The sequence below is a fragment of the Salmo trutta genome, chromosome 13, assembly GCF_901001165.1.
Source record: "Salmo trutta chromosome 13, fSalTru1.1, whole genome shotgun sequence".
NCBI lineage: Eukaryota > Metazoa > Chordata > Actinopteri > Salmoniformes > Salmonidae > Salmo > Salmo trutta.
In genome coordinates, this window is record NC_042969.1 from 76,109,472 (window position 1) to 76,137,051 (window position 27,580).

Below are 27,580 nucleotides of genomic sequence, written 5' to 3' on the forward strand. Positions count from 1 at the left end.
AAAAGTGTGGTGCCTTGCTCAATCTATCTCCATTGTTATTTTGTCAATGTGACGTGAGATTGTTTCTGCAGTTATTGAGACGTCAAGAAGATCTGTGTGCCTTATTGTGCCTCTAATATATTATTAGATATGAGAATCTTTCCCAGTGACACAATAACTATTGTAGTTGGATGATCAAGACAGAAACAGTTCTGTATAAGACATGCAGCTTCAGAGAGCTTGTGTTGTTACTCCGTCAGCCTTCCTCAATGTGTTTGACCCCCAGCCCCTCTCCATTTGGTCTGATTAGAGGGAAGGAGTTTGATGGTGCGAGGCGAACACTCTGCTCATACAACGAGACCTCACTTAGCCATTCTCTGCATAAAGGAGCCCTGGAATTCTCTCTCCTGTTGCTGTATGGAGAAACAAAGAACAAACGTTGAAGTATACTGATCAGGCAGCGGGGCACGGGTTTAGAGAGACCATCATCCACCACAAGACAAGTAGGACAACAGGCTACATATCATCTGAACACACAGTTCTGTACCACACTGGAGGACCTACAGGAGAACTGGCAGGTGTATTGGCTTTTAGTGTGTTCTCTGAGGTGGGACTAACCCCTATACAGGAGAATACAAGGTATACACCACTGGGGAACACACTGAAGATCTTGAGAGGAGGGATATATAGAAAAGGAGTGCTGAAGGAGTGATCAGTGATCCCCACGAAGCTGAATTCCCTGGAACAGGTAAGTGGCTTTTCTGGTTCTCCAGAGCACAGAAGAGCAGAGCAGAGAAAGTTGGCATGCAGGTAAGGCCAGGCCGGGCTCTGGAATGTCTTTCAGCAGGCCCCATACAGACAATACAGCAGGGGTATTCAAAGTCGGGGTCTGCAGTGGGGTCGGCAAAATAAAAATGAAGAGAACAGATTGTTGTATGGGACAATATATAAATGTTTTTGAGAAAGATAATTAGAAAGTAAAATGTGTTGAATAAATTTATTTTTTGGTTTCTTTTCATTTTGATAAGAGATGAACATGTAATTAATTTAAGGATATTTGTTGATGTAAAAATAGAAATGTAACGATTTTAAGGTTGTGTCATTATATTTGGAGTGGGGTAGGATCTTGAGAAAAAAAATGGTGTCCCCAGAAATTCTGGGGGAAGAAATGTGGTCCCTGCTGCAAAAGTTTGAATACCACTGCAGTGCAAGGCGGTACACAGAGGGAGGGAGGGAGGGAGGGAGGGAGGGAGGGAGGGAGAGAAAGAGAGGGCGAGTCATACACAGAATCATTACAGCTTAGGGAGAGAGAGGGGGCTGACTCTGATTGGCTCCATGGCTGTTTGAGTAACTAACAACACTCCTGCCCCCTAGGCAGGGGGGGGAGGAAGAGGGAGGAGTAGAGAGAGAGGGGAGAGGAGGAGAGAGAGACTAGGGAGAGCTACTTTGGCCTCAGTGTGCCGGGCAGTCGCTAACCTATGTGAGACTGAGCCCTGAAGTGTGTATGTTGTTGTTGTGTTGCCTCGCTGGGACTTGAGATTGACAGGAATGGATTTTCTCCTGGATTCTGGCTAACATTTGATGGATTCTACGCTCTCCTCTGCCCTGAAGCCAAACCCGACAGGAACTACCCCACCATCCCGGATCTGAGAACAGGAGGGGGACACACACCCCACGGAGCCTGGAGCCCATTGCCATGGCGATGACGGCCCTGTTCAGGGGCAAGTGGGGTCAAAAGTCGCAGGAGCCACCTGAGAAGCAGCCCGCAGCACCGGTGCACTCCACCAACCACGAGGAGGAAGAGGAGGATGACAGGGTCATCGCCCCCATCCGCAGGAACTCCCGCTTCTACCGTTCCATGAGGAAGAAGAGGCTGGCCTCGTCAGAACAACTTGAAAGTAAGAATAGAAAACCCCCGTCTTACCTTCCGCTCTGAATTTCACCAAGCATAGGCTACCTGGGGCAGCAGGTAGCCTAGTGGTTAGAGTGTTGCGCCAGTAACTAAAAGGTTGCTAGATCGAATTCCCGAGTTGACAAGGTAAAAATCTGTCGTTCTGCCCCTAAACAAGGCAGGTAACCCACTGTTCCTAGACCGTCATTGTAAATAAGAATTTGTTCTTAACTGACTTGCCTAGTTAAATAAAGGCTAAGAAATCTGTGTCTTTTGTCTGCTACAGTAGAGAGTCATTAAGTTTGAGAATACAATAACGCATTCAGTTTGAAAATACCTGGGATTCAGGTAGCATGGAATGCTGATAATCTATGTGTACAGCAGTTTTAGGAAAGTTCTGAAGTTTGTCTACATTTAACTTCATGTAAGGCCCTAAATCTGGAGTTTAAAACTGAGCTGCTTTGGTAAATGGATCTCTTTAGCAGTGGTGGAAAAACGACCCAATTGTCTTACTTGAGTAAAATGACACCTTAATAGAAAATGACACAAGTAAAAGTGAAAGCCAACCCGTAAAATACTACTTTGGGTAAAAGTCTGAAAGTATTTGGTTTTAAATATAGTTAAGTATCAAAAGTAAATGTAATTCAAAAGTAATTTACTTGAGTATCAATTCATTTCAAATCCCTTATATTAAAGGGATACTTTGGGATTTTGGCAATGAAGCCCTTTATCTACTTCCCCAGAGCCAGATGAACTAATGGATACCATTTATATGTCTCTGCATCCAGTATGGAAGTTAGAGGTATTTTCATGAGCCAATGCTAACTAGTGTTAGAGCAATGACTGGAAGTCTATGGTATCTACTACAGTAGCATGCTAGCAGTTACCATAGACTTCCAAGTCATTGTGCTATAGATACCATTGACTTCGTCATTGCTCTAGTTAGCAATTGTGCTAATGCTAGTTAGCAACTTCCTTCAAACTGCACGCAGATAAAAATGGTATCCACAAGTTAATCTGACTCTGGAGAAGTAGAAACAGGGCTTCATTGACAACATTCAAAGTATTCCTTTAAGCATACCAGACAGCACAATTTTCTTGTTTTTTTAATTTACAGATAACTATGGGCACAAACACTCAGACATAATTTATAAACAAAGCATTTGTGTTTAATGAGTCCGCCAGATCAGAGGTAGTAGGGATGACCAGGGATGTTCTCTTGATAAATCTGTGAATTGGAAAATGTTCCTGTCCTGCTGATCAATCGAAATGTAAGGGGTCATTTTAGGTGTCAGGGAAAATGTATGGAGCAAAAAGTACCTTGTTTCTTTAGGATTGTTGTGAAGTAAGATATTACAAATTGTCAAAAATATAAATAGTAATGTAAAGTACAGATACCACAAAAAATGACTTAAGTACTTCAAAGTATTTTTACTTAGTTACTTTACACCACTGCTCTTTATATCCCATTGATGGACACAGGAACCCCTGACCTCTTTCCTAAAATCATCCAGCCAGTCTGTCTGGGGTATCATTGTTGTTATTCTGTGGTGTTTTATAGACCGCAGAACAGCAGCGGTTGTATTGTTCCACAGTGAACACAGGCTTGACGGTCGGCCGGTCCTGAGAGCTAATGAAAGCTAATGAAAGCAGAGGAACTGGTTCCATTGTTTTATAATATGTGTTGTTTTAACAAATCTGTATGAGTGATGCCTGTTCTTCTAGCCAACTACCTTTCAATCTCCAGCCTACACGCTTCATATAGCCTGAGGCTGGAGAGGAGGAGAGCTGCCGTCACGGAAATACACCCTTCCCTCTCCTACACGCTTCATATAGCCTGAGGCTGGAGAGGAGGAGAGCTGCCGTCACGGAAATACACCCTTCCCTCTCCTACACGCTTCATATAGCCTGAGGCTGGAGAGGAGGAGAGCTGCCGTCACGGAAATACACCCTTCCCTCTCCTACACGCTTCATATAGCCTGAGGCTGGAGAGGAGGAGAGCTGCCGTCACGGAAATACACCCTTCCCTCTCCTACACGCTTCATATAGCCTGAGGCTGGAGAGGAGGAGAGCTGCCGTCACGGAAATACACCCTTCCCTCTCCTACACGCTTCATATAGCCTGAGGCTGGAGAGGAGGAGAGCTGCCGTCACGGAAATACACCCTTCCCTCTCCTACACGCTTCATATAGCCTGAGGCTGGAGAGGAGGAGAGCTGCCGTCACGGAAATACACCCTTCCCTCTCCTACACGCTTCATATAGCCTGAGGCTGGAGAGGAGGAGAGCTGCCGTCACGGAAATACACCCTTCCCTCTCCTACACGCTTCATATAGCCTGAGGCTGGAGAGGAGGAGAGCTGCCGTCACGGAAATACACCCTTCCCTCTCCTACACGCTTCATATAGCCTGAGGCTGGAGAGGAGGAGAGCTGCCGTCACGGAAATACACCCTTCCCTCTCCTACACGCTTCATATAGCCTGAGGCTGGAGAGGAGGAGAGCTGCCGTCACGGAAATACACCCTTCCCTCTCCTACACGCTTCATATAGCCTGAGGCTGGAGAGGAGGAGAGCTGCCGTCACGGAAATACACCCTTCCCTCTCCTACACGCTTCATATAGCCTGAGGCTGGAGAGGAGGAGAGCTGCCGTCACGGAAATACACCCTTCCCTCTCCTACACGCTTCATATAGCCTGAGGCTGGAGAGGAGGAGAGCTGCCGTCACGGAAATACACCCTTCCCTCTCCTACACGCTTCATATAGCCTGAGGCTGGAGAGGAGGAGAGCTGCCGTCACGGAAATACACCCTTCCCTCTCCTACACGCTTCATATAGCCTGAGGCTGGAGAGGAGGAGAGCTGCCGTCACGGAAATACACCCTTCCCTCTCCTACACGCTTCATATAGCCTGAGGCTGGAGAGGAGGAGAGCTGCCGTCACGGAAATACACCCTTCCCTCTCCTACACGCTTCATATAGCCTGAGGCTGGAGAGGAGGAGAGCTGCCGTCACGGAAATACACCCTTCCCACTGTGCTAAAACTGGTTGAATCAACATTGTTTCCACATAATTGCAATGTGATGACGTTGAATCAACTTGGAAATGGTGATTGGATTCTCAAAAAGTCAGCAACCCGTAAGGGTGAAATGTTTTGTTGATTTCACGTTGAATTCACATTAGTTGACAACTCAACCAAGTGAAAATCAAAACTATATATGTTGAACTGACGTCTGTGCTCAGTGGGTTGTTACACACCATAATATATTGCTATTGTCAACAAAGTATTCAGATACATGAATGTATAGGCCAATGGACTAAGAACTGTGTGACTACACCAGTGCATTCTACGGCAGATATTGCATGCTGTTTTTATTTCAGCCATTCCCCTTTTTGTTTTTTACCCCAAATAAAGGTGACACCTGTATGTGGTGCAGGCTTCCAGGAATAGACACAGACAGTTCATTTCTCCAGGACTATTTCCTGGTCCCTGGTAGACTTTGCCCAGCCTGTGAGATAGGCTTTTAGGGTGTGAGGGACATTTCTTTATATATGACCAGTAGGTCCGGAGAGTCAGGCACCCTAGTTAAACACGAGCACGTTGTAAAATTTATGGGACCATTATAAAACAGGATGAAAAGAGATGATGCTCTTCAAAGACTGTAATCCTCGATATTTTCTTTGAGTCCTTTGAGAAAAAGTTAAACCATTATTTAACCTCTAGTAAAAGCGGTTTAAAATTTTATTTAACCTTTTTAACTAGGCAAGTCAGTTAAGAACAAATTCTTATTTACAATGACAGCCTAGGAACAGTGGGTTACCTGCCTTGTTTAGGGGCAGAATGACAGATTTTTACCTTGTCTGCTCAGGGATTCGATCTAGCAACCTTTGCGGTTACTGGCCCAACGCTCTAACCACTAGGCTACCTGCTGCAACAAAGTTGTTACAACTTTCAGTTTGGTTACAACTTTCAGTTTGGTAGATAACCTTATCATATCTCTGATCAATTGCTTTTTCTTAAAGGAGTAGTACAACAATTGTTGATTCACTTTTTCATTGCTCATACTCTCTCAAAACAATCTTGAATCTACAGTAATGATGTACAGTAATGGGTCGATGAGTTTAAAAAGATAGGTTGATTTTTGTGTAAACGACCTACATGAGGTGTATGGGACTGGATTGGCTGTTCCATAGCTACTGAAGTGTATGGGACTGGACTGGCTGTTCCATAGCTACTGAAGTGTATGGGACTGGACTGGCTGTTCCATAGTTACTGAGGTGTATGGGACTGGACTGGCTGTTCCATAGTTACTGAGGTGTATGGGACTGGACTGGCTGTTCCATAGCTACTGAGGTATATGGGACTGGACTGGCTGTTCCATAGCTACTGAAGTGTATGGGACTGGACTGGCTGTTCCATAGTTACTGAGGTGTATGGGACTGGACTGGCTGTTCCATAGTTACTGAGGTGTATGGGACTGGACTGGCTGTTCCATAGCTACTGAAGTGTATGGGACTGGACTGGCTGTTCCATAGCTACTGAGGTGTATGGGACTGGATTGGCTGTTCCATAGCTACTGAGGTGTATGGGACTGGACTGGCTGTTCCATAGCTACTGAGGTATATGGGACTGGACTGGCTGTTCCATAGCTACTGAGGTGTATGGGACTGGATTGGCTGTTCCATAGCTACTGAAGTGTATGGGACTGGATTGGCTGTTCCATAGCTACTGAGGTGTATGGGACTGGACTGGCTGTTCCATAGCTACTGAAGTATATGGGACTGTACTGGCTGTTCCATAGCTACTGAAGTGTATGGGACTGGACTAGCTGTTCCATAGCTACTGAGGTGTATGGGACTGGACTGGCTGTTCCATAGCTACTGAAGTGTATGGGACTGGACTGGCTGTTCCATAGTTACTGAGGTGTATGGGACTGGACTGGCTGTTCCATAGTTACTGAGGTGTATGGGACTGGACTGGCTGTTCCATAGCTACTGAGGTGTATGGGACTGGACTGGCTGTTCCATAGCTACTGAAGTGTATGGGACTGGACTGGCTGTTCCATAGTTACTGAGGTATATGGGACTGGACTGGCTGTTCCATAGCTACTGAGGAGTGTGAATGTAAACTGAACCTGCTGTTCTGTGGGTGTAATACGTACAACAGGTGTTCAGAGTGTGTGGTAGGTGTGTGCCCATAGTATTGAATGGCCTTATTTTGTCCAAGCTGGTAGGCTATTGCATAATGACTAATTAGAAGACTAATGGCCAATGTAATGCATAATACCCCCAGCAGTCTCTAAGTACAAAGTCTGTTTTGAAAGAATTTTTAATTTTTCACTGGAATCCTGCTACAAATACCTGAACAGGGATAGATTATCTCAAAGGATTCTATTATATTGTGTATATATAGAACATCATGTGACTATGGCCTATGTAGCCTTAGATCAGCAGAAAAGGGTGGCACTTTGCAACTCCACTGAACTGAAGCAAAACATTCCTGACTTAATGGGTGGGTGCATAGATCTTCTGTTACAACAATAACCTCGAGCATATGGAAGCACTTGCCCCCGAATAAGCAGGTGGTAATCTCAGAAAAGCAGAGGGGGATTTACCTGAGTTTGAAGGCTAGCTATATCCATCGGTCATATCTTTGGGACATCCCTACCCCATTGAAGTTGAAATTTAAAATGGTTACGGTAAGGGTTAAGATTATGGTTAAGGTAAGGGTTAAGATTATGGTTAAGGTCAGGGTAAGGGTAGAGGATTCGCACAGCTGTTTATCAAGAGCTTATAACTGACTAATTCAAACGTCACTGTGTGAGTGTTCTCATGAGATAATCAGTCTCTTAACTCACCCACTTAGTGCCAGTTTGCCAGAGGAAATTCAAGTGCTTGCAGGTCTGGGCGGTGTTAGTCAGTGGTGCAGCAGCTTATACAGAACCAGAATGGAGCTGCTAGGCAAACAGTGCCATTGAAAAACAATTCCTAAGTAGACTAGTTTAGCACTGGGAGGAAAACCCAGTTATTCACGTGTCCCGGGGTACAGTAATCTGCTGAAAACACACTCTCTCTCAATCCAACTCAGGAGACTCCCCTAGCAACACATTCTTATGTCTAAAGTGGGTTTCAAAGTTATGACTACCTGCCAATCATCCCTGTACTCAAGAGTCAGTGTGTGTGTGTGTGTGTGTGTGTGTTTAATATAGGACAATAGAGCTAAAGTACTTCAATTTCCTTGTCCTTAACTCACTGTTCCCTCTTTGCCCACTCATCCCTTTCTCTTAAACCCTTACTTATCATCTCCCTCTCTCTCTCTCTCTCTCTCTCACCCTCTATTCCTCTTTCTGTCTCTCCCTCTCTCACCCTCTATTCCTCTTTCTTTCTCTCCCTCTCTCACCCTCTCTTCCTCTCTCTCTCTCTCTCTCTCTCTCTCTCTCTTTCTCTCACACCCTCTCTTCCTCTTTCTTTCTCTCTCACCCTCTCTTCTTCTCTCTCTCTCTCCCTCTTCCAGGCCCTGCAGTCTCTCTGAGGCCTGGTCCAGAGCCCAGCCCAGGCAGCAGGTCAGGCAGCAGCTCCCTCTGTGTCCCTGATCTCCAGAAACCTCCGCTATCTCCCCGGGCACGACGGTGAGCCTCGCTGTAACCCAGCCCAGACTGATTCAAACACACACACAGACACTCGCACGCAGACACACACTCAAACTGAGGAGCAACAAGTATATCATTGTCTTTTATGAGCTGCCTTTCCATTGAGTGACATATGAGCCTAGAGCAAGGCAATACAGGACACTGTTCTTTGTTGCATATATTGAGTAAAGGAATATCGGTTTTCTGAATGCGCTACAGTTATATTTACGTTAGTCATTTAGCAGACGCTCTTATCTAGAGCAACTTACAGTATTGAGTGCATACATTTTCATACTATTCCGTTACTCTTGTACAGTTAGAGTTATATTTGCCTCCTCATCTTCAAGTAGAGATATCACTCTTGCTTATTGTTATTGCAGCTGCTTATTACTGTGCATCTCTTGTATGTAGTACGCCAACCTCTCCACGTCCACTCCATTCCGGAACTGTGTTGCCAAGCAACGGGGAGCTCAGGAGCCCACACACACTTACTAGCGGGGCCTCTTCCCCTCTTTGGACTAGGAGAGGAGGGGGAGGAGGAGGGAGGAAGGGTGCAGATGCTTCTCCAGCTAGCGGTCAGTGTGGAGGGGGCTCCTCTTCCTCCTCCTCCGTTTCTAGCACTCGGTTGTACCGGACGCACGGCATGCACACACACACTGAAGACATGGAGAGCCTCTCAGAACGCACTGCAACCGCCTGCTCCGTACGGGAGCCCGGAGGGGACACACAGTCACCGCAACCAGCGGAGGAGGAAGTCAATGAAGAGGGCGTCAAACTCAGGTAAAAAGATGTGGAGTGGGGTGGGGTCGGGGAGAGAGGAACTGTTGGGTTCCGCAATAGTTAATAAGTTGTAATTATGTGCTAATTGCTAATTGATTATTGAAAGTGCAGTATGTTGCACGTGATGTATTTCTGTGTAATAATATGCTGAAGAGGGTGAGCTTATTGAAGAGGTGCTCAGTGAAATACTAACAGTACGTAGTGAGCTAGACAGGATGGAGATAGACGTGTTGTCCTCTGATTTTTCTTGCCGCATTTCAACAAGTGTGTCTGTAGAATGAGAGGAAGTGGGAGTTGCAGCCTTTCTGCACCTTCTATCAAACCCATCTTGGTAGAAAAAAGGAGTCCCTGGTCCCTGGTTAAAATATTGAGGCATGAATATGTCTTATTTTATGAGAACGTGTCTTTTAAAACACATATTAATGATCTTGAAGATGGAATCTCTCATAATATAAGGAATGGAGAGAACCAGAATTTCTTGGTTGTCTGTTGAGATGTGAATATCTAACATTTCTAATGCAGTGTTAGTCAGCCCACACAAAATGAACAGATGATATTTGACAATGTGAAATGAAGTGCTCTCAATCTGACTCTTATAGACCTCCGGATGATCCAATGAGTGTCCTTGAATTGTTGTAAATTATAGGATGAATAGTGGTTTGTCGTTGACGTCAAGGCATCTCCTTGCTCATCTCCATTTTTCTATCTTTCTTTCTCTCATTCTCTCTACTCAGGTTGGTGAGCAACAGGGAAAGAGCGAGCTCAACACCATTGAAAGTAGAACCCATCTGCTACAGTCTCAACATTGTCAAGAACGTTGGTGAGAGAAATGTAGCCAGTAGAACTGTCAATTCCACGCAAGGTGGAGGTAACATATGTATTCCACCCACACTACAGTCTCCAGAGCTGCTGCTGCTGCACTGACATAATGATCTTCTCTGTTCCACCACCTACACATGCACAGGTGGTGCACACAAACATATGCAGGCACACACACACACACACACACACACACACACACACACACACACACACACACACTGCTGTTAACAACAACATATCCCATAATATTGCCTTTAAAAGAACAAGATTTGCCTGAAGTTGCATCCATCTATCACTTAAAACTTCACTGTGCATCCGTCAAGGTTGAAGGATGTGTTTAGTGTGTGGCGGGCTTCTGTTCTCTGTACTTACAGTAATGGGTATAGATGAGTTCAGATAGGGATGTTCAGAGCAGTGTCACATCTAATCTGTGGATGTAAATAAATGGATGTCCTTTGAATGGATGCATTAATGGAATAACTCAGCAGAAAGTGCTTTTTGTCAACATGTTGGTTCAAGCATGCCTCCCTCTTTCTCCTCTCTCAATCTCACCCTCTCTTACCCTCTCTCTCCATCTCTCGCTCTCCCTGTCTTTTATATCCCTCTTTCTTTTCTCTCTCCCTCTCTTATGTAAGTGTCAATACCAGACGCCCACCTACAGTAGGTGAGCATTTGAATTTGACTGAGGGGGCTTATGCAACCGTTTCCTGTTGTTCAACATGACCTTAATGTCTATGTAGCGTGAGAGGACAGAACATACACATGTTCTCCTCCGCAACTAACCACCCTGCTTATCAATGTGAAAGTATCCAGCCCTCTTCACCTGAAACTGGCTGAGAGGGAGGTAAAGAGAAAGAAAGGAGAGGACTGATAGAGAAATGTGAAGGAGATGGGATCCATTATTTAAAATGAGATGAGATCCATTCTTTCCAAATTGACTCTACACAATAACTAATGTAGTTACAACTCCACGATGTCACAAATATGAAGGGAATGTTTTAGTTCTGGGTCACGGGGTCAGTGTAAAGACAACAAAGAGTGGTAGTGAGTTATAAGTTTGATTCCCCCATGGGCCACATATACTGTGTGATGTGGCTTCGGACTAAAGTTCTGCTAAATAACCCTAATAATATTTTATTGCTATCAAACCAAACATGACCATGACTCATGTTGTCTTGCTTCTGTCCTTTTTCATTTCTATTTCGTCCCTTTTTGTCCCTCTAGCCTTCCTGTACCAGGAGTACCGGGACACATCCAAGCAGCAGGAAATCGAGCAGCGACGGCAGCAGGATGGGTTGACCTCGGGGGTCAGCGCGGGGTTAGGGGTGACGTCCCCACCGGCCCTGCAGCTGCAGCTGAGGAACAACTCTCGCTCTCTGAGCCTGTGGCAGAACCTGGAGGTCGTGCAGCAGAGCGGCCTGCTTACCCAGCTACCGCAGAAAGAGGTCATCATACAAGAGGTGAGGGGTCAAAGGCCATACAGTAGAGAGAGCGAGAGAGAGAGAGAGAGAGAGAGAGAGAGAGAGAGGTTATACTGGAGGGTGAAAGGTCAGAGAGGTCTTACTGGATGGTGAATGGTAAGTGAGAGCCTTACATGACCTGTGTCCTTGCTCTGTTCTCAAGGCCATGTTTGAGCTGGTGACCTCAGAGGCATCCTACTACAAGAGTCTGGAGGTGCTGGAGACCCACTTCCTGAAGAACCCTGTGCTGGTCAACACACTCAGCCAATCAGACATGCACTTTCTGTTCTCCAACATTGAGGAGGTGATGAAGGCCAGTGAGAGGTAAGAGAAGCCTGTGTGTGTGACTAATAAGCCCCCCATCCTCTCTGCAACGTGTGATTACTGATCCCTCTAAACTGCTGTGTTAAGCTTTCTGAAAGTCCTTATTCATCTTTCATTCCAGATCATACTGTAATACCTGTATGGTGACCTTTATTCAACTGTCCCCTGCTGATGATGTCATACTATACATCCTTCCTTAGGTTCCTGATGGACCTGGAGAACCGCATCGAACAGTCCCTCCAGATCTCAGAGGTGTGTGACATCGTCCACCACCACGCCGTCAAGCACTTCCACGTCTTTATCACCTACGTCATCAACCAGGTGTATCAGGAGAAGAACTACCGACGCATTCTGTGGGTACCCCTCCAACTAATGTCTACAGTAACAGGATATGTGGGTTAACCTCTCTGTGGGTACCCCTCCAACTAATGTCTACAGTAACAGGATATGTGGGTTAACCTCTCTGTGGGTACCCCTCCAACCAATGTCTACAGTAACAGGATATGTGGGTTAACCTCTCTGTGGGTACCCCTCCAACTAATGTCTACAGTAACAGGATATGTGGGTTAACCTCTCTGTGGGTACCCCTCCAACTAATGTCTACAGTAACAGGATATGTGGGTTAACCTCTCTGTGGGTACCCCTCCAACTAATGTCTACAGTAACAGGATATGTGGGTTAACCTCTCTGTGGGTACCCCTCCAACTAATGTCTACAGTAACAGGATATGTGGGTTAACCTCTCTGTGGGTACCCCTCCAACTAATGTCTACAGTAACAGGATATGTGGGTTAACCTCTCTGTGGGTACCCCTCCAACCAACGTCTACAGTAACAGGATATGTGGGTTAACCTCTCTGTGGGTACCACTCCAACTAATTTGTATTGATTTGGTTTGTATTGATAATGATGGCAGGTTGATTGTGAGTGTGTGTGTGTGTGTATTAGTGTTTTTAATGAGAGAACAGAACAGGGATTGTATTGATAATGATGGCAGGCTGATTGTGTGTGTATTAGTATTTTTAATGAGAGAACAGAACAGGGTTTGTATTGATAATGATGGCAGGCTGATTGTGAGTGTGTGTGTGTGTGTGTATTAGTGTTTTTAATGAGAGAATAGAACAGGGTTTGTATTGATAATGATGGCAGGTTGATTGTGAGTGTGTGTGTGTGTGTATTAGTGTTTTTAATGAGAGAATAGAACAGGGTTTGTATTGATAATGATGGCAGGTTGATTGTGAGTGTGTGTGTGTGTATTAGTGTTTTTAATGAGAGAACAGAACAGGGTTTGTATTGATAATGATGGCAGGCTGATTGTGAGTGTGTGTGTGTGTGTGTGTATTAGTGTTTTTAATGAGAGAACAGAACAGGGTTTGTATTGATAATGATGGCAGGCTGATTGTGAGTGTGTGTGTGTGTGTGTGTATTAGTGTTTTTAATGAGAGAATAGAACAGGGTTTGTATTGATAATGATGGCAGGCTGATTGTGAGTGTGTGTGTGTGTGTATTAGTGTTTTTAATGAGAGAATAGAACAGGGTTTGTATTGATAATGATGGCAGGTTGATTGTGAGTGTGTGAGTGTGTGTGTGTGTGTGTATTAGTATTTTTAATGAGAGAACAGAACAGGGTTTGTATTGATAATGATGGCAGGCTGATTGTGAGTGTGTGTGTGTGTGTGTGTATTAGTGTTTTTAATGAGAGAATAGAACAGGGTTTGTATTGATAAAGATGGCAGGCTGATTGTGAGTGTGTGTGTGTGTGTGTATTAGTGTTTTTAATGAGAGAACAGAACAGGGTTTGTATTGATAATGATGGCAGGTTGATTGTGAGTGTGTGAGTGTGTGTGTGTATTAGTGTTTTTAATGAGAGAATAGAACAGGGTTTGTATTGATAATGATGGCAGGTTGATTGTGAGTGTGTGTGTGTGTGTATTAGTGTTTTTAATGAGAGAATAGAACAGGGTTTGTATTGATAATGATGGCAGGTTGATTGTGAGTGTGTGTGTGTGTGTGTTAGTGTTTTTAATGAGAGAATAGAACAGGGTTTGTATTGATAATGATGGCAGGTCGATTGCGTTGCGTAGTAGCAGCAGCAGGGTGTGGTTGTTTGTCAACGTAGATGCCTGTCCTGTCCCTCACCACCACCACCACATACCTGAGAGAGCGACTGTGACGTTCCCATGCAGGCAGCCCTACAGGACAGATAGCGTGGATGGTAGAGACGCACTGGGAGCTGAGCCAGTTACCAAACACCAGACGCCCACTGGAAAAAACATACCATGGAGTTTAGAGCTGTGAAACAATACCAAAATGTGACATGCTGTAGGTCTGTATCAAGAGATTTAGGGTAGGAAACTCCATGGCATTGGGGCTAGATTTTAGGAACTCCATCACCTACCATATCACATCATTACATTTACTCACACCTTGTGACTGCCAAAATAAAGGAAACACCAACATAAGTGTCTTAATAGCGCATTGGGCCACCACGAGACAGAACAGCTTCAATGCACCTTGGCATAGATTCTACATGTGTCTGGAACTCTATAGGAGGGATGCGACACCATTCTTCCACAAGAAACTCCACCATTTGGTGTTCTGTTGATGGTGCAGGAAAACGCTGTCTCAGGCGCCACCCCCGAATCTCCCATTAGTGTTCAATTGGGTTGAGATCTGGTGACTGAGATGGCCATGACACATGGTTTGCATCATTTTCATACTCATCAAAACATTCAGTGACCACTCGTGGCCTGTGGATGGGGGCATTGTCATCCTATGGGGGCATAGCCATGGTAGCCGAAATAATGGCCTGCCCAGCATTTTTATACATGACCCTAGGCACGATGGGATGTTAATTGCTTAGTTAACTCAGCAACCACACCTGTGTGGAAACACCTGCTTTCAATATACATTGTATCCCTCATTTACTCAAGTGTTTCCATTATTTTGGCAGTTACCTGTATGTACTGTACTGACATGTTCCATATAATGTGATATAGCGATCATCAGCATAGCATTAACAACCATTAACAACATACAGAGCGTCATTGACTGTGCTAGGGTCACTAATGTCACCTAGGTATCGGTGACAGTGTGAGCAGCTGTTTTGCTCTGCAGTGAGCGCATTCTCCCCTCAAGGCTGGCTGGGAGATTCTTAAGAGATTTTCACTGCTGCCTCTCATTCCTAAACTGATTATTGATAGACTGCACACAGAGAGGGCAACAATCGCAAAGTCACAGAGAGGGCAACAATTGCAAAAAACACCTCTCATTCTTCTAAAACACTATGGGAAAGAACTAAGCATGCTGAGCTTGAGATAAGGCTTTAGAGAGGGAGACCTCTGCTGGGCAGTTGGTTGTACTGCCAAGACAGGTGACATAGTTAACAGGCGGCTGTGGTTTTTCGCAGGGCACATAGTATTGATGGATGGATCTGTGTGGTCGGTGTGTTTGGACCTGCCTGGATGACGTCAGTGTGGTGATTTGTTTCTCTGAGTAAAAGTTCTGCTAATATCATAAAGCATTAGTAATAGTAGTCTGCTGCAACATCTAGCAGTTCTGTGAAGCTTGTCTACTCTCTGCGTAGGCCGTCTGTGGTCAGACAACCTTATTGATTCAGTCTGTGGTGGTTTGAACAGCCTGTGTTTTGAGTTGGCTGTCTTTGTGGTGGTTTGAACATGCCTGTGTTTTGAGTTGGCTGTCTTTGTGGCGGTTCGAACATGCCTGTGTTTTGTCCAGACAGGGAAACCAGTCATTCCGTGAGGCCATGGCTAAGCTGGAGAACCAGCCGCATGTCCGAGGTCTCTCCTTCACCTCCTTCCTCATCCTCCCCTTCCAGAGGATCACAAGACTCAAAATGCTGGTCCAGGTAAGTGGAGCAAGAGAGTGGGCTGAACCAAGATGGGGGGAGCATAGCATTTCTGAATCGCAAATAATAGTTATGATAATGCTTCACTGTGTGCTAATATATTGCAGTATCGGTGTCCAGGATGTAAGTTTTGCGTTGAGCTTCTGATGCTGTGTTTGCTTGCAGAACATTCTGAAGAAGGCGGAGGAGAATTCAGAGATGGAGGCCAATGCCATCAAGGCTCACCATCAGCTGGAGCAGGTACGGTAACAGTACCAAACCATTTACAGTACTAAACCAGTCTGGGAGAGATGACAGAGTACTGGATTTGGTTCAGTACTGGCCTGGGGCATGTTAGAGGAAGTAGTGCAGGTTGTGATTATGGGCTCAGGGCGTGTCATGGTGTTGAGTGTTGCATCAAAAACAATCACCACCATCATTATGTTGGGAAGACTTAGTCTTGCCATGAATCTCTATGCTTTGTAAGGAATGATGACTGTCATGATGAGGTTAGTTGTAGTTGCCACAAACAAAGGAATGTGGTTTTAATTGGAGCATCAAGTATAGCCTCTACATAAATATTTGGTTCTCTCTGAAACAGGTTTAGCACTCTTTCCTTTGGACTCACAATTTTCCTATATTCTTTGCCTCCCAGTAATGTTTGTTAACTTCTATGAGCTACGTGGGACGCTAGCCAGTGAAATATCAGGGCGGCAAATTCAAAAACAACAAAATGTCATAATTCACCTTTCTCAAACATACAACTATTTTACACCATTTTAAAGATACACTTCTCCTTGATGTAACCACATTGTCCGATTTCAAAAAGGCTTTACAGCGAAAACAAAACATTAGATTATGTTAGGAGAATACATAGACAAAAATAATCACACAGCCATTTTCCAAGCAAGGACATGTGTCAATAAAACCCAAAACACAGCTAAATGAAGCACTAACCTTTGACGATCTTCATCAGATGACACTCCTAGGACATTATGTTACACAATACATGTATATTTTGTTCGATAAAGTTCATATTTATATCCAAAAACAGCATTTTACATTGGCTCGTGATGTTCAGAAAATGTATTCCCACCAAAACTTCCGGTGAATGTGCACATCAATTTACAAAAATACTCATCATAAACATTGACAAAATATATAACAATTATTTAAAGAATTATAGATAGACTACTCCTGGATGCAACCGCTGTGTCAGATTTTAGAATAGCTTTACGGAGAAAGAACATTTTTCAATATTCTGAGTACATAGCTCAGCCATCACAGCGAGCTATACAGACACCTGCCAAGTTCAGGGCAACCTAAACTCAGAATTAGTATTAGAAATATTTTCTTACCTTTGCTGATCTTCGTCAGAATGCACTCCCAGGACTGCTACTTCCACAAGAAATGTTGTTTTTGTTCGAAATACTCCATATTTATGTCCAAATACCTCCGTTTTGTTCGTGTGTACAGATCACTTATCCAAAGGCATAACGCGCGAGCGCGGAACCAGAGACGAAAAGTTTATGGTATTTTTAACGTAAGATTGCGATAATATTCCAACCGGACAATAGCATATTCATTCAAGAAGAAAAAGAAGGAACGGCACGCTCGTGTCACTGCGCATATCCAATCCCTTTGTTGCCAGGCAGTCCACTCAGTAACTGAGCTCCTATTATCTGCCCAGTGACAGGAGAATGCTCAAACCACTTTCTGAAGGCTGTTGACAGCCTTAGGAAGTGCAACATCACCCCACAGACACTGTAGTTTCGATAGAGAATCAAAAGAAGAACTACAATTCTCAGACTTTCCACTTCCTGCTTGGATTTTTCTCAGGTTTTTGCCTGCCATATGAGTTCTGTTATACTCACAGACACCATTCAAACAGTTTTAGAAACTTCAGAGTGTTTTCTATCCAAATCTACTAATAATATGCATATTCTAGTTTCTGGGCCAGAGTAGTAACCTGTTTAAATTGGGTACGTTTTTCATCCGGCCGTGAAAATACTGCCCCCTACACCCCAACAGGTTAAAGAGATTCTCCGGTACTTTTAAATAATCTTTTGAAAGTAGTTCTGAAAGTGGCACTCATGAGCCACTCGACCTAGTCTCGGGCCTAATATACCCGTGCCAATATATCCTCCAAACACCGGCTTCTTGGGCATGATCGCTTAATTATACCATGTCATTGTTGAATACTCCTTTCTGATTGGCACGCATGTCATTCTAGAATGTGCATTATTTCCCTATAACGCATGGTATATTTGCACGGTAGAATTCAATGGCTATAGTTCATTTTTACATGTTTTGTTTGAGCTGCTTTTGAAAGCAAAAGTCTAATTGAAAACATATTGGTATTATTGAATTTGATTTTCCTAATAGAAAGATTGAACTGATGATTTGGTTAAGCAAGTCTGTTTGTTTGGTTACCACGGCAACTACTGTAGCTACAGTTGAAGTCAGAAGTTTACATACACCTTAGCAAAGTACATTTAAACTCAGTTTTTCACAATTTCTGACATTTAACCCTAATAAAAATGCTGTGTCTTAGGTCAGTTAGGATCACCACTTTATTTTAAGAATGTGAAATGTCAGAATAATAGAAGAGAGAATGATTTATTTAAACTTTTGTTCTTTCATCACATTCCCAGTGGGTCAGAAGTTTACATACACCCAATTAGTATTTGGTAGCATTGCCTTTAAATTGTTTAACTTGGGTCAAATGTTTCAGGTAGCCTTCCACAAGCTTCCCACAATAAGTTGGGTGAATTTTGGCCCATTTCTCCTGACAGAGCTGGTGTAACTGAGTCAGATTTGTAGGCCTCCTTGCTCGCACACGCTTTTTCAGTTCTGCCCACAAATTTTCTCTAGGGTTGAGGTCAGGGCTTTGTGATGGCCACTCCAAAATACCTTGACTTTGTTGTCCTTAAACCATTTTGCCACAACTTTGGAGGTATACTTGGGGCCATTGTCAATTTGGAAGTCCAATTTATAACCAAGTTTTAACTTCCTGACTGATGTCTTGAGATGTTGCTTCAATATAGCCACATAATTTTCCTCCTCATGATGCCATCTATTTTGTGAAGTGTTCTTCGGCTTGCAAGCATCCCCCTTTTTCCTCCAAACATAATGATGGTCATTATGGCCAAACAGTTCTATTTTTGTTTCATCAGACCAGAGGACATTTAACAAAAACACACATTCTTTGTCACCATGTGCAATTGCAAACCGTAGTCTGGCTTTTTTATGGCGGTTTTTGAGCAGTGATTCCTTCCTTGCTGAGCAGCCTTTCAGGTTATGTCGATATAGGACTCGTTTTACTGTGGATATATACTGTTGTACCTGTTTCCTCCAGCATCTTCACAAGGTTCTTTGCTGTTGTTCTGGGATTGATTTGCACTTTTCGCACCAAAATACGTTCATCTCTAGGAGACAGAACGCATCTCCTTCCTGAGCGGTATGATGGCTGTGTGGTCCCATGGTGTTTATACTTGCGTACTATTGTTTGTACAGATGAACGTAGTACCTTCAGGTGTTTGGAAATTGCTCCCAAGGATGAACCAGACTTGTGGAGGTGTACAATTGTTTTTCTGAGGTCTTGGCTGATTTCTTTTGATTTTTCCATGATGTCAAGCAAAGAGGCACTGAGTTTGAAGGTAGGCCTTGAAATACATCCACAGGTACACCTCCAATTGACTCAAATGATGTCAATTAGCGTATCAGAAGCTTCTAAAGCTATGACATAATTTTCAGGAATTTTCCAAGCTGTTTAAAGGCACAGTCAACTTACTGTATGTAAACTTCTGACCCACTGGAATTGTGATACAGTGTTAAGTTACATAAGTTAATTAAGTTAAATAATCTGTCTGTAAACAATTGTTGGAAAAATTACTTGTGTCATGCACAAAGTAGACTGACAAAACTATAGTTTGTTAACTAGTATGGGCTATGTGGGACGCTAGCGTCCCACCTGCGGGACACAGCCAGTGAAATAGCAGGGCGGCAAATTCAAAACAGTAAAAATCTCATAATTCAAATTTCTCAAACATACAACTATTTTACACCATTTTAAAGATACACATCTCCTTAACCCAACCACATTGTCCGATTTTAAAAAGGCTTTATGGCGAAAGCAAAACATTAGATTATGTTAGGAGAGTGCCTAAAAAATAAAAGCCACACAGCCATTTTCCAAGCAAGGACAGGCATCACAAAAAACAGAAATACAGCTACAATTATGCACTAACCTTTGATGATCTTCATCAGATGGCACTCATAGGACTTCATGTTACACAATACATGTATGTTTTGCTCGATAAAGTTCATATTTATATCAAAAAACCACATTTTACATTGGCCCATAATGTTCAGAAATGCTTTTCCTCCGAAAACTTACGGTGAATGAGCACATAAATTTACAGAAATACTCATCATAAACGTTGATAAAATATTAAACTGTTATTCAAAGAATTATAGATAATTATCTCCTTAATGCTGTGACAGATTTCAAAAACGCTTCACGGGAAAAGCGCACTTTACAATAATCTGAGTACGGTGCTCAGAAAACAACAGCAGGCAATACAGATACCCGCTATTTTGGAGTCATCTAAAATCATAAATAGTATTATAAATATTCACTTACCTTTGATGATCTTCATCAGAATGCACTCCTAGGAATCCCAGGTCCACAATAAATGTTGTTTTGTTCGATAAAGTCCATCATTTATGTCCTTTTTGTTCGCACGTTCAGTAAGCTACTCCAAATGTAGGAAGCGTGCAGAAAATTTCACGACAAAGTTAAAAAAAGTTATATTTACGTTCGTAGAAACATGTCAAATGATGAATAGCATCAATCTTTAGGGCCTTCTTAACATAAAACTTCAATAATATTCCAACCGGACGATTCCAATGTCTTGAAAAATGTAATGGAACACAGCTAACTCTCACGTGAATGCGCGCCAATGAACTCATGTCCACTCCTGAGTCAACAACTTCCAACTTCCTTTGTTCGCTCTCTGTTCACCATAGAAGCCTCAAACAACTTTCTAAAGACTGTTGACATCTAGTGGAAGCCTTAGGAAGTGCAAAATGAACCCTAAGTCACTGTATACTGAAACGGCCCAGTCTTGAAAAACTACAAACCACTTCCTGGTTGGATTTTCTCTCAGGTTTTTTCCTGCCATATGAGTTCTGTTATACTCACAGACATCATTCAAACAGTTCTATAAACTTCAGAGTGTTTCTATCCAAATCTACTAATAATATGCATATCCTACGTTCTGAGCCCGAGTAGTAGGCAGTTTAATTTGGGCACGTCATTCATCCGAATTTCCGAATACTGCCCCCTGTCACTAAAAAGTTTTAACAAGAAATTTGTGGAGTGGTTGAAAAACTAGTTTTAATGACTCCAACGTATGTAAACTTCCGACTTCAACTGTATCTAGTAAACTTGCTAGCTACTTCAGTGGATGTTGAACACATTTCTATTGGCAAATGAACACATTTCTAGTGGCAAATGTGTTCAATTATAGCCTTGGTATAAGGGATATTCAACTCGGGGCTCTTAGAGTTCTCTGGAAAATAATGCAACTCTGTAGGTCAGTTCCGAACACACCTTCTACATCGTTTATTATTTTCCATAGAGTGCATAACCCTCGTTGATTATCCCTTACATTAACTACACATTGACACATCCAGCCCAAAGCAGGAGATTAAAAAAATACTTACTAGTCGCCAAAGTTCCGGAGCATGTCTTTAACTGCCTATATACAATTCCAAGGGAGTGTTGGGATGTGTTCCTTATATAATGGTTTGTTTACCCGATTGTCAGATTGTGAAGGAGTGCAACGAGGGTGTGAGGAAGATGAGTCGTACAGAGGAACTCATCAGCATTGAGAAAACACTGGAGTTCAAGTCTAAGGTACCTGCAGTCGCCAGTCATGTGACAGCATGTCAATATTCTGTATAGTCAGTGAAATTGCCAGACTGGCACAAACAGACTTGGTCAAAGGTTATCTATGTCAGTTAGGTTCCAAGCATTTGGCTACACCCTCAGTAACATCTGCTAAATATATGTATGTGAACTATGAAATTTGATTTGATTGCTTGTTTGATTCCTTTAAGGAGGTCGATAGACCGAAATGTTGGCATTTCAACAGCAAAAAAACTGATGTAAAAAAGTGATCTCTATGATCTATAATAACCCTGAGTTGAACCTATGACCCTCTCCCTCCAGTCGGTGCCGGTGATCTCCCACTCCCGCTGGCTGCTGAAGAAGGGTGAGGTGCAGCAGATGGCCGGGCCAAAGAGCACTAGGACCATGCGGAGTAAGAAGCTCCACCACCCTGTCTACCTGTTCCTCTTCAACAACCTGCTGCTCATCACCAAGCGCAGCTCCAGGTCAGCACATGACATCATCACACAGAGACAGCTAGTGGTCATTGGGGGTCGCAGTGCACACCCACTTTCAGTCTGGGACTTTCTATTGCCCCCCCAACACATCATTTTGTATACAGGCAGTTTTGAAATCTACTACCTGCCAAACTGCCCTTTGTCACATGAGGCTTTGTATATGTGTGTGTCTTCATCAGTGGTGAGAAGTTCCAGGTGCTGGACTCGTGCACGCGGGCCATGCTGAGGACTGAGGACATGGAAGACCAGGGTCAGATGCTGGCTAACGTGTTTAACCTGAGACTTCTGGAGAACCAGGAGGAGAGGCATGTCAACTACATGCTCAAGACCTCCAGCATGTGAGTGACTACAAATAACAGCATTATATATGAGTCTCAAGCCCCCTCGGCACCTAGTGTACTCAGTACTTCTCTATATGTCATTGATCCATTATGAACAATCTCCCACGTGTGCCTGTGTGCTGCTGCCAGGAGTGATAAGCTGCGCTGGATCTGTGCTCTCACGCCAAACCGCCGCACGCGATTCATGTCCACCAGCGCCCACCAACCAGGTGAGACGTACACAAAGATGACACACACCAACACAGAGATGACATCCACTACTCACAGCTGAACTTTTAGGTACCAAATAACAGGTGGTATACACTACCATTCAAAAGTTTGGGGTCACTTAGAAATGTCTTTGTTTTCCATGAAATGAGTTGCAAAATGAATAGGAAATACAGTCAAGACATTGACAAGGGTTTCCCATGATGTCAAGCAAAGAGGCAGTGAGTTTGAAGGTAAGCCTGGAAATACATCCACAGGTACACCTCCAATTGACTCAAATTATGTCAATTAGCCTATCAGAAGCTTCTAAAGCCATGACATCATTTTCAGGAATTTTCCAAGCTGTTTACAGGCACAGTCAACTTAGTGTATGTAAACTTCTGACCCACTGGAATTGTGATACAGTGAATTCTAAGTTAAATAATCTGTCTGTAAACAATTGTTGGAAAAATTACTTGTGTCATGCACAAAGTAGATGTCCTACCTACTTGCCAAAACAATAGTTTGTTAACAAGAAATTTGTGGAGTGGTTTAAAAACGAGTTTTAATGACGACTTTAATGACTAGCTACTTCAGTGGATTTTGAACACATTTCTAGTGGCAAATGTGCTAAATTATAGCCATGGTATAAAAGGGATAATCAACTCGGGGCTCTTTGCGTTCTCTGGAAAATAATGCAACTCTGTAGGTCAGTTCCGAACACACCTTCTACGTCGTTTATTATTTTCCATTGAACGCATTACCCTCGTTGATTATCCCTTACATAAACTACACATTGATACATCCAGCCCAAAGCGGGAGATTTAAAAAATACATACTAGTCGCCAAAGTTCCGGAGCATGTCTTTAACTGCCTATATACAATTCCAAGGGAGTGTTGGGATGTGTTCCTTATATAATGGTTTGTTTGTGCATATGTCAGATTGTGAAGAAGTGCAACGAGGGTGTGAGGAAGATGAGTCGTACCTAGGAACTCATCAGCATTGAGAAAACACTGGAGTTCAAGTCTAAGAAATGTCCTTGTTCTCCATGAAAACATACATGAAATTAGTTGCAAAATGAATAGGTGTTGACAAGATGTTGACAAGGTTATAAATAATGATTTGTAATTGAAATAATAATTGTGTCCTTCAAACCTTGCTTTTGTCAAAGAATCCTCCATTTGCAGAAATTACAGCCTTGCAGACCTTAGGCATTCCAGTTGTCAATTTGTTGAGGGAATCTGAAGAGATTTCACCCCATGCTTCCTGAAGCACCTCCCACAAGTTGGATTGGCTTGTTGGGCACTTCTTATGTACCATACGGTCAAGCTACTCCCACAACAGCTCAACAGGGTTGAGATCCGGTGACTGTGCTGGCTACTCCATTATAAACAGAATACCAGCTGACTGCTTCTTCCCTAAATAGTACTTGCATAGTTTGGAGCTGTGCTTTGGGTCATTGTCCTGCTGTAGGAGGAAATTGGCTTCAATTAAGCGCCGTCCACAGGGTATGGCATGGCGTTGCAAAATGGAGTGATAGCCTTCCTTCTACAAGATCCCTGATCCCTGGTGTTTTGCGGGAACTGTTTAATGAAGCTGCCAGTTGAGGACTTGTGAGGCGTCTGTTTCTCAAACTAGACACTCTTATGTACTTGTCCTCTTGCTCAGTTGTGCACCGGGGCCTCCCACTCCTCTTTCTATTCTGGTTAGAACCAGTTTGCGCTGTTCTGTGAAGGGAGTAGTACACAGCGTTGTACGAGATCTTCAGTTTCTTGGCAATTTCTCGCATGGAATAGCCTTAATTTCTCAGAACAAGAATAGACTGACGAGTTTCAGAAGAAAGTGCTTTGTTTCTTGCCATTTTGAGCCTGTAATTGAACCCATAAATGCTGATGATTCAGATACTCAACTAGTCTAAAGAAGGCCAGTTTTATTGCTTCTTTAATCAGAACAACAGTTTCCAGCTGTGCTAAAATAATTGCAAAAAGGTTTTCTAATGATCAATTCGCCTTTAAAAATGATAAACTTGGATTAGCTAACACAACGTGCCATTGGAACACAGGAGTGATGGTTGCTGATAATGGGTCTCTGTACACCTATGTAGATATTCCATTCAAAATCAGCCGTTTACATCTACAATAGTAATTTACAACATTAAAAATGTCTACACTGTATTTCTGATCAATTTGATGTTATTTTAATGGACAAAAAAAATAGCTTTTCTTTCAAAAACAAGGACATTTCTAAGTGACCCCAAACTTTTGAACGGTAGTGTATATGTTATTAATGTGCCTGTGTGTGTGCGTGCGTGTGTGGTCAGCCTCTCCTCAGGTCCAGTGTATTCAGTCGTACTCGTCTCAAGAGCCAGATGAGCTGTCCATTGAGATGGCAGACGTGTTGAACATCCTGGAGAGGACAGATGACGGTGAGACCGGACAACATATCTCCTGGGAGATCTTAGTACTAGGATCTCTAGTGTAGATTCAACAGGCTGCCTGTTAGTTAATATCTCTCCCTTTACTCCCTCTCTTTCTTTACCTACACTCCTCTTCCACTCTTCCCTCTCTCTCCCTTTTCTCTCTCTCTCTTGCTCCTCTCGCCCCCTCAGGCTGGATGATGGGTGAGAGGCTCCATGATGGAGAGAACGGCTGGTTCCCCTGTCGGGTAGTAGAGGAGATCAAGAACCAGGAAGTGCGGGCCCAGAACCTCAGGGAGTCCCAGAGGATCCACCAGGCCCAGGAAGGGGGCGCTTCCTCAGGGGCCAGGCTGGGCTCCAGGGGTGGCAGACGCACTCCCAAAACTCCCAAAGTTTCAAATTTCTTCGGTACCTGGACTGACCAGTCAGAGGAGGAACAGTGAAGCACATGATATTCTACCCTGAAAGTGATTGGTTGGAACCCCCTGGCATCAATTTTACTGGACCACATGGATCAAATGACAGAGATCATGTGATGTGAGCATGGGATTGCATTGGAAGAAAGTGACATCATGCAATGACATTATTTCCTATTAACTGTTTCCCTTTCTCAGGTGGTTTTGGTGTGCCAGGTTTTAGGGTCCCAGGCTCCCAGGCTCCAGGTTTTAGGGTCCCAGGCTCCAGGGTTTAGGGTCCTAGGCTCCAGGGTTTAGGGTCACAGGCTCCAGGGTTTAGGGTCCCAGGCTCCAGGGTTTAGGGTCCCAGGCTCCAGGGTTTAGGGTCCTACGATCAGAGCACTCCTTCCATAACTCCAATGCACTGCATGTCTTACACTACTTCCAGTGGAATGATTCAGCAATAACAGTCTAACTGTAAAACAAGGCTCAGGTGGAACAGGAGCTATGCATGTGATGGGAGAAGAAAACCACAGAAACAGTTCTCAAGGGGATGGTAACATGTGAATATATCATAACCTTGCCTCAACTGCATGGGCCAATTTTTTTCTTTATTTCTTTTAAGAGCTTCTTTGCTAGAGATTTAATTCCCCCAGAAGAATGGCTTGACGATCCACCCTTTTGTAAAGAGCAACTCCTCTATTGAAACCATACAAGAAGCACGTTTTAAAATCCGCCCACCAGCACTGAATGGAAATGAACCGTGAATGTTTCATGATTCTGTACAGTAAATAGAACAATCACATGACAGAGTGCTCAGTATTGGGCTGGAGGTAATTGACTGGTGAAGACGAGCCCTACAGATTCACAGGCCTTGCTTAATCAGTGGACGTGTTCTTGGGGTCAGTTCCCTTGCCAATACTGATATGCCACTTACACATGCACACTGACATACGCACGCACACACACACTTGGGTAAATGCTGCACAACTTCTCCAACGTCAAAAACCCTCCACAGACACCTGGTCCTGAAGCATCTGCACAGAATGGGCCAGCACACCGACAGCACTGGAATGGCATGCGAGTGACAAAACGTGTGTGTATGATGAGTATGTGTACGTGTACATACTGTATGCCTTGAATGTTCAATATATAATTAAATAATTACTGAAACATTGTGTAATTTAATTATGTAAGAAGTAATTTATTGTTAATAAAATCTAAATCTGAAATTCAAATGGACATTGCTGATAACTGGATTGACTGGTATTTAACCCACGTGTTAAGCCCTGATTTAGGTTCATCTCTGAATGAATTCCTGGTAATATGGAGTGTAGTGAAGTAAAAGTAGTCAAAAATAGTAAAGTAAAGCACAGATACCCCCAAAAATTACTTAAGTAGTACTTTAAAGTATTTTTACTTAAGTACTTTACACCACTAACCGTAGGGATGGTGCCAGGTTTCCTCCAGACGTAAACAGGTTTCCACCCAACCTTTTTATGTCAGATACAAAAAATGCCACGACAGGCCTAATGTAAACAGACAGGTCATTTTCCAAATTTCGACAAAACAAAATAAACTAGACAAAGTGGGATCTTTTCTTGTCGGTAAAATTAAGTATGAGAGAAATTTCGGTGGAAAAGCTTTTATGCACAAATATTTATATAATAACCATCCGATTGACGTAAATTTGAAGTCAGGCGATGACATATTGTGTGGTCCTCCCACTACCACTCGTCTGGAAAGCAATCAAAGCGTGCAGTAGACTACCGATGAATTAAATTAAATGATGATGGACTTCACAGGGTGGTGTAAGAGCACGGTGATGAGTTTGATGCTCCTTTCAAATAAATATCGAGGGCTCTTATTCTGGAGACATGATCAACGATGCTTGGCTACCGTTTGACAAATAAAAAAAATCTTGCTCTTTTGTCCATCTCACCATGTAGGGAAGGCTATCCGTGCCTTCTAACCAACAGCGCTACAGAACACGTGCCAATACCAGAGTGGGCGCACTCGCTATATTTCGCCATGTTTTTGTAAGAAAATTATCAATAGAGTTAAACCCGTTTCACCTGTTTTTTATTCGGTACGTGGGAATTTAACC

The 27,580-nt window shown here is 43.3% G+C and overlaps 1 protein-coding gene and 1 long non-coding RNA gene across 2 annotated transcripts; both read left to right on the plus strand.

The window, feature by feature from the left end:
* The first annotated feature begins 1,310 nt into the window (after positions 1 to 1,310).
* Positions 1,311 to 26,707, plus strand: ngef (neuronal guanine nucleotide exchange factor). Its single transcript, XM_029773659.1, has 15 exons — positions 1,311 to 1,877; positions 8,375 to 8,489; positions 8,901 to 9,269; positions 10,004 to 10,089; positions 11,316 to 11,551; positions 11,715 to 11,875; positions 12,076 to 12,228; positions 15,612 to 15,741; positions 15,907 to 15,981; positions 21,554 to 21,643; positions 21,959 to 22,122; positions 22,314 to 22,472; positions 22,605 to 22,684; positions 24,983 to 25,087; positions 25,271 to 26,707. Exons 1-15 carry the CDS (start codon positions 1,676 to 1,678, stop codon positions 25,519 to 25,521), a joined length of 2,376 nt encoding a protein of 791 aa, XP_029629519.1. The 5' UTR covers positions 1,311 to 1,675; the 3' UTR covers positions 25,522 to 26,707.
* LOC115206545 (uncharacterized) lies at positions 12,659 to 14,324 on the plus strand. The gene is made up of 2 exons (XR_003880816.1): positions 12,659 to 13,858; positions 13,940 to 14,324. It is a non-coding gene; the product is annotated as an uncharacterized LOC115206545 (long non-coding RNA).
* Positions 26,708 to 27,580: the final 873 nt, after the last annotated feature.

What these genes read in the sequence shown, in the direction of transcription:
- ngef (XM_029773659.1), top strand. Translation starts at nt 1,676, where the DNA reads ATGGCGATGACGGCCCTGTTCAGGGGCAAGTGGGGTCAAAAGTCGCAG. An exon ending in CTCACCATCAGCTGGAGCAG is followed by an intron (nt 15,982 to 21,553) that starts GTACGGTAACAG and finishes CCCGATTGTCAG; the next exon opens with ATTGTGAAGGAGTGCAACGA. An exon ending in ATGCTCAAGACCTCCAGCAT is followed by an intron (nt 22,473 to 22,604) that starts GTGAGTGACTAC and finishes TGCTGCTGCCAG; the next exon opens with GAGTGATAAGCTGCGCTGGA.